Below are 6672 nucleotides of genomic sequence, written 5' to 3'. Positions count from 1 at the left end.
CTGTTTGTGCAGAGCTCTCTCTCAGATAATCATGTTAGACAAAAAAAAGAAAACACTTTTCTCTGTTTTCCAAAGCTTCAAGATTTAACCCCTAATTAATTAAAACTCACACCAAGGCTAATATTTTCTGCAAAGCCTCTAAATATCAACTTTTTACTTGTGCTTCATGAAGGTTTTTGTTTTATCTCAAACGCTTGGAGACTTCCTTTCCTTGATTTAATATCCCTTATTAAGTCGAGCCATTTTTTTTAAATGGAAGTTTTGATTTTTAGCTAACCTGAATAGTTTTTTCTTTGGCCTCAGGGAGGTAATTTCCACAATTTTCAAAATGGAGCTTCCAAATTATTCTTTTTCCCCAGCAGAACAGTTATTTACTTTGTCTCAATCCATCATAACAGGGGCTCAAGCCCTGAGCACAGAGCTAAATCTCTGCTGTTTCTAATTTTAGGAGTTTTCTTTCTTTGGATGGTAAAGGTTTTATTTAAAGTTATGGGTGAACAACAACAAACTAAATAGACTGATATCACATTCATAGTTGTGAGCCCAGACATTTATTGGAAACTAACAACAAAACAGCCCTCTTCTAATTTTACAATTTTAGTGAGCACCAATAAATGAAATAAAAAATACCTTTATAGAGGGCCTTTAAAGACTCACTCCTTTTTAACATGTTCTGTGCCAATTTTGGATAAAATCACATAAAAAATAAGCTCAAAATTGCATTTCTGAGTATTTTCTTAATCAAATCATTGTGACTTAGGAGCATTCAAAAGCTTACCGTTGGAAAAAAACTCCATCGCTCCATTCTGATGCATCCACTTGTAGACAAATTGATCCATGTGCGCCTGTTTTCCTCATCCTAGCTGGCATCTGACTCAAAAGCATAGCTCCGATATTGTTTGCCATTTTCGTTGCTGCGAGGCTGTGAGCTAGCAGGACAGTGTGCAAACAGACTGTTAGGTTATGGGTAGCGGGAAGGGGAGCGGGGTTGCTCCTCGACTACAATCCCAGCCAAAACTCAGAGGCAAATTTCTAACAAACTACTGCTGCTCTGGCTAAAAACAGCATAATCATAATTAAAAGATCACTGAGAAGGCTTTTACAGTAGATCAAGAGATTATAAGAGTGGACCTTAAAATGTTTAGGGTTTATTTTACCTCTACCTCAGTTTATTTTAAAAGTTTTAACCTGTGATTTTATGTAATCTCTTAATGATTCTTACAATTTTCTTTGAAGTTTTTTATTGTTCATGTTTACAATCAGGTTAAGGGCTTAAAACTAAAACTTTTGATATTTTTGTGTAATCTTAACCTAAAAACTAATTTTGCTATATTTATATTGAATTATCCTCATCCTTTTTTAATATTCTAGTAAGGCAGTACAGACATATGGAAAGTTAAGGTGTTCAGTGTTTATTCAGTCTAAAATGAACTAAAAAATGACAGGTTGATAGAGCTCTCTTTGACTATTTAATTGATTAACAAATAAACGTCAGAACATTTAAGCTGGTAAACGACTGGTGGATGTGCAGTGTGTCTCCTCACACCTGTCTGTGTGATAGCAGATGCTGGTCTCTGCAGGACAGATTGATTTCTTTGTCAGAGGCTTTATAGCCTCTATCGGGGGCTCCCCTCAAACCTCCTCAGAGGACTCGAGATGTCAAAACTCGTCTGCTGTGACTAATCACGGCTGGATAAAGTGGCTTTGTGGCAGAATTTTTTTTTCTAATATGAAAGAGAGATCTGCTGACAGTTTTTATCCTTCTGTGAAAAGAAGCTATCAGCACTGGGCGAAGCCACTTCCAGTCACAGATAGGAGTCCAAAATGAGCCTTTTGTGAAGCAGGCTTCTATGTAATCCTGGAAGTTCTCTCCAAAACACTTCAACGTATCCAAATCAAACTATTAGGACTTTGATTAGCATTTATAGGATTCTTTCTCCTCATTTTAATCTTGTGATATTTATGAGGATTTCAGAACACGCTTCACAGTCCCATTGATTTTCTTCCATTTTGGGCACAAAGAATGACTTTTCATATACGCTTGTCAGAGACAAGTAATTCATCAGAGGTCTAACACGGCTTCAAGCTGGTCAACCACTATCCGAACAAGCTTCTGGAATAGAGATCTGCTGCTAATGCACGTGAACAGGCTCTGTGCTCCTCGGTGGCGAGCAGATGTGTCTGCCAGCGCAGTCCATTAGTCAGTGCAGTTGCATGAGATTGCTGCTGTCCCACCAGATCATCCATCTCGCTAATGGGGGAGAAAAGAGAGGGCTGGTTGACACAACAGTTTGAAAACCGGCGGACAGCACATGTGGTCAAGTTGTGTGAGGAATTGAGAAAAGCAGATGAGAGGACAGAGAAAAAGATGAGGTATGCTATTTAATTTAAATACAGCATGAGAGAAGAAGGCCAGGATTTCAAATGAAAAAGGCAGAAGTATTAAAAGAAAGAGATGAAAGTGGCTTTATCCTGGAGATCCTTTTAGATCATCTTTAGCAATAAACAGAAGTGTATTCACTTATAAGACCTAGCTCTGCTTAGAGCCAGGTAGACCCAAACCATGATACTACCTCTAAAACACTTCACCATGACCTATTTGAATCATTTCCAAAAGATGACCTGAGATTTATCTGTCCAAATGATGCTTTTTTGAAAAGGCAATTCCATCTACAGAACTGCAGCAAACTGGATATTTTCTCTTTTTCTGACCATTCTCTGTAAACCTTAGAGATGGTTGCGGGTGAAAATCCCAGTAGAACAGCAGTTCCTGAAATCATCAGGAACCATGGCAGGTTCAAAGTCACATCAGTCACCTTTCTTCCCCATTCTGATGCTCGTTTTGAACTGCAGCAGATTGTCTTGACCATGTCAACAAGTCTAAAAGCATTAAATAGGTTTTCAGATACAGATTTTAAAGTCAAAAATGATACTGGAAGAATCTATGTAACCGACATTTTGTGTTTGTGAACTTAAAAGAAGCAAAGAAGAGACAAAACACTTATTTCCACATTAACTCAGGTGGTTTTACTGTGTGTTATCCACAGAAATAGCCGGAGTCCTCATTGAAATCACAGCGAAGAAGAAGACACATCCTCCGTATCAGTGGACAAAGTGATCCAAGGTAGCGTTTTAGCAGAGAGAGTCTGCAGATATGTGGCAGACTCCCTCCACTAAAAGGGGAACACTCCAGAAACACAGGCATTAAAAACACCCAGTTGATGCCTTGGCAGGTCAATACAACACACACAATGGGTGTAGATGTGATCGACAAAACTGAGGGGAGGAGAGGGGGAAGAGGGGATCCACTGACACAAAATCACTGAAACGGAGAGGGTTCCCATTCACTGGAGAACATGCAGCCTGTATTCAACTTTGGACTTTTTAAGTTGAAAAGTTACTGGCATTAGAGAATGTGTAGCTACTTTTAGCTGCAGTCAATCAAGAACAGGCCTACTTTTGGTAAAAAAAATAAAAATAAAACACAAGGGGGCCCCTTTGCTGCTGTTCAGGTGATGCTCCAGTGAATTTATGCCAGTGTGGCTTCATATTAAAACGGGACTGGTCGACCCGAAGGAAGGAAAGGCTGCATCAACCTTCCTGGGTGGCCAACACTTTTACTGATTACTGCTAACACGACTTTTGTCTTTTTTTTTTCCACATTTTTGTGTCATTTCTCAGAATATGATAGTCTTATGAAAGTCATACACATCCATATAGATAGATGAACTCCTTTTTTTTTGTTTTTTTTATCCCCCCGACAGCATACAGGGTAAGCTGGGTGACTATATATGAAGACAACAACTACAACTTTCACAGCACTGGCATTGGTTAATTTTAAATACAGTACTCAAGCATTGTTAGATTAATAAAATAAAAAAAATAAAAAAAAGGAAACATAATACCCCCGGAAACATAAGCTACTGTATATGCAAGTTTATCCTTCCTTAATATGTTTCTTTTTGTATTTCAATGACATGATGTACATATTTGTTTTAACCATACCAACGTTTATCCAAAGGGACAATGGTCTATGTAGTGTATAACTTTGGATTTTTCTTGATTTCACACAGTACCATGCAATTTTCTTAATAGTTTGTACTTCATCTGTCCGTGTTGTCATCTAAATTTCAACGGAAATCATCAACAAATGTGTTAAGATAGCGTTGTCTTCACATAGACTCAGGTATTGGTTTATATACTCTGTTATTTCTCGGTGCACATCCACCCTATTGCATGGTTACAGGTTGAGCAGGAAACAGTGGCAATCGTGGTCTAAGATTGAGGGTAAAGGGGACGGGGCGCGAGTGGATAGCAGGGGTGTAGGGTGCAAGAGTTGGGGTACGATGAAGGAAAGGTTTGGGGATGTCAGCTCCTCGACGACAGCCTTTGAATCCTTGCAGACCTGAGTGGTGGTGCCTGAGTTAGTCTGTTTAATGTCCGTCCTCCCTCCCGCATGGTTCAGTGGTCTGAAAAGATAAATTAAACTGTGTTAGATGGGTGGGGGGGGTGGGGGGGTGGGGGGTTGCTTAGTGACTTCAGCAATGTTGCAAATGATCACTCCCTATCTGGGTAATTTGTTCTCTCAGGTTTATCAGGGGGGATTTCAAGGATTCACTCAGGCTTTAGGGAAAAATTCTTTAAAAATGAGTCATTCCTGAGGAGAAGAAAGCTCCCAGAGAGATTTCAAAACTCGCATCTTTGTCTTTGGACACTTAACAAGTCCTTGACCTCAATCCATGTTATCAGATCAACTGTGACTTTTTCCTGTCACTGAGTTAGTTGAGTTTTGTATTGCACAAGAGGCCAAGCGTGAGCAAGAAAAGAGGAGATTAACCCCTCAAGTGAAGGTATAATTTCTGCCATGTTGACCCCTCGTTTCTTTTGACAACACAAATGAGGCTGTTATAACAATGTGGTCATTTTTCTTTTCCTACTTTGCCCTAAAGGAGACACCTTTCCCTGGGCACACCTACTATGAAAACAGTCCATGATACTTAATCTCCTCCCTTGTTTCCACACAGCTTTTCTCCCCCCCCCCCCTATTATACTCCCCAGTCTTTCCTTCTTCACCCCCTCCCTTCCTTGTCCTGGGAAGAGGCACCAGGAGAAACCCCTCATGTCTGTTTTGATTGGGCCTTACGGGCGATAGCTATCATGCAAAATATGACGCACTGACGGGAGCAGAGCGCATGTAAATGTCGACGCCCACCGCTGCTTTCCTAAGGAGGAAAAAAAACAGCGGAAGTGGCGGATGAATGTGTGGGAAGGGAGGTAGCTGATGACAAGCCAGCGTTATTGGCAGAGATTTAAGCCAAGGCGACACCTCGGGGTTGAACAATGAGAGGAGCTGAGGGGTGGCCTCGGATTTGGACATCATCCCTTTCCTACTGCACCTTGATGGGGCCATCCACCGGGTCCAGTCCCTGCTCCGACAGCTGTTTCAAGGCACTTAGAGCAGCCTGAGAAGAGAGGGAACAACAGATGGTCGTATGAGAGAGGAGGGAGGGAAAGTGGAGGATAGGGTGGGAAGAGAGTGAGTGTCACCCTTCAGCTGCTTTTCAAATAACACTTACTTTGGGAAACCTGATGCCAGCAGGACACTTTCCCTTCACTCTCTGTTGTTTTTGGTTTCTCTCCTTCGACTGTTTATCTAATGTTAATGGATAACGCTTCCACCTTTATATTTTGGCAGCTCCACATTTTCCTATATCCATCTGAGTGACTAAATTCACATGCTGCACACCTTGTGAGAACCAGCAACACTGGCGTAAAAAAAGAGCTGGAACATTTCATGTAACCAATGTTCCATATGTTTGAATGGATACTTAAAGTCTCACTCTGATTATCTTTTGATCGACTTTAAAAGCGTTCCCAGTAGGGTTGTGTATCTTTTACTCTCACGTGATTCGATACGCATCTCTATACATGGTCCACAAATCGATAAATAAAAGATTCAATCAATTTTGAGACAATACGATACAGCCTGATTCTTTTACCTAAATGGATGCAATCTAGATATTTATCATTAGGTGTAACTGTTAATGACAATGCATGCTTTTTAACAGAGAAACCCTCTATTTTTTCTTACTACCACTTTTTATTTTAAGCAACAAAAACAAAATGTCTCTGACATAACAGATTCAAATACAAAACGATTTTTGGTTAAAAAAAGTGTGGTTTACCAATTCATACAGGTACTGTTTGCTGTGGTGTGAGAGCAAAACAGGAAGAGAAACAGACAAAGTTAGCCAGAAACAAATTTTCTTACATCTAAATTGATTTTATAGCTCTTTAACAAAATAATCTTGCTTTGTGATTTTCAACCGATACTGCTGCTGCTTAATCAATTTTTCGATACGTATCTTCATGTTTAGTCAAAATCAAGAACCTGTGCTGTCTTCTAGGACATAGTTTCTGCAAAAAGGCAGTGCTTCATTAGAAATTTGCCTCTGAGTTGTGGGCGGGGACTGTGGGTGCGGAGAAACCCCGCCTCCTTCCTTTGATCCGTCTGTTTACACGCTCTACTGCTAGCTTGCAGTCCCTCACAGCCCCAACCTAACATTAGCAGTGTAACAAAAATGGCGAGCAACATTGGAGCCGTACAGTTCAGAGCCAGATGCCAGCTTGGACGACCAAACAAAGAAATTAATAGATCTATTTGACTGAAAG

General features: G+C 40.3%; 1 protein-coding gene across 1 annotated transcript in view; it reads right to left on the bottom strand.

The window, feature by feature from the left end:
* Positions 1-3004: 3004 nt before the first annotated feature.
* The window catches only part of stau2 (staufen double-stranded RNA binding protein 2), a 101934-nt gene continuing 98266 nt past the window's right edge, over positions 3005-6672 (bottom strand). Inside the window, exons 14-15 of the mRNA XM_004081251.4 lie at positions 5397-5462; positions 3005-4469 (exon numbers count right to left, since the gene is read on the bottom strand). Coding sequence (XP_004081299.3) covers positions 4434-4469; positions 5397-5462 — 102 coding nt within the window. The 3' untranslated portion in view covers positions 3005-4433. The remainder of the gene's footprint in view (positions 4470-5396; positions 5463-6672) is intronic.

The sequence above is a fragment of the Oryzias latipes genome, chromosome 20 (genome assembly GCF_002234675.1).
Source record: "Oryzias latipes chromosome 20, ASM223467v1".
In the NCBI taxonomy this organism is placed as follows: Eukaryota; Metazoa; Chordata; class Actinopteri; order Beloniformes; family Adrianichthyidae; genus Oryzias; species Oryzias latipes.
Note: the sequence above shows the minus strand (reverse complement) of the source record. Positions and strands in the feature narration are given on the sequence as shown.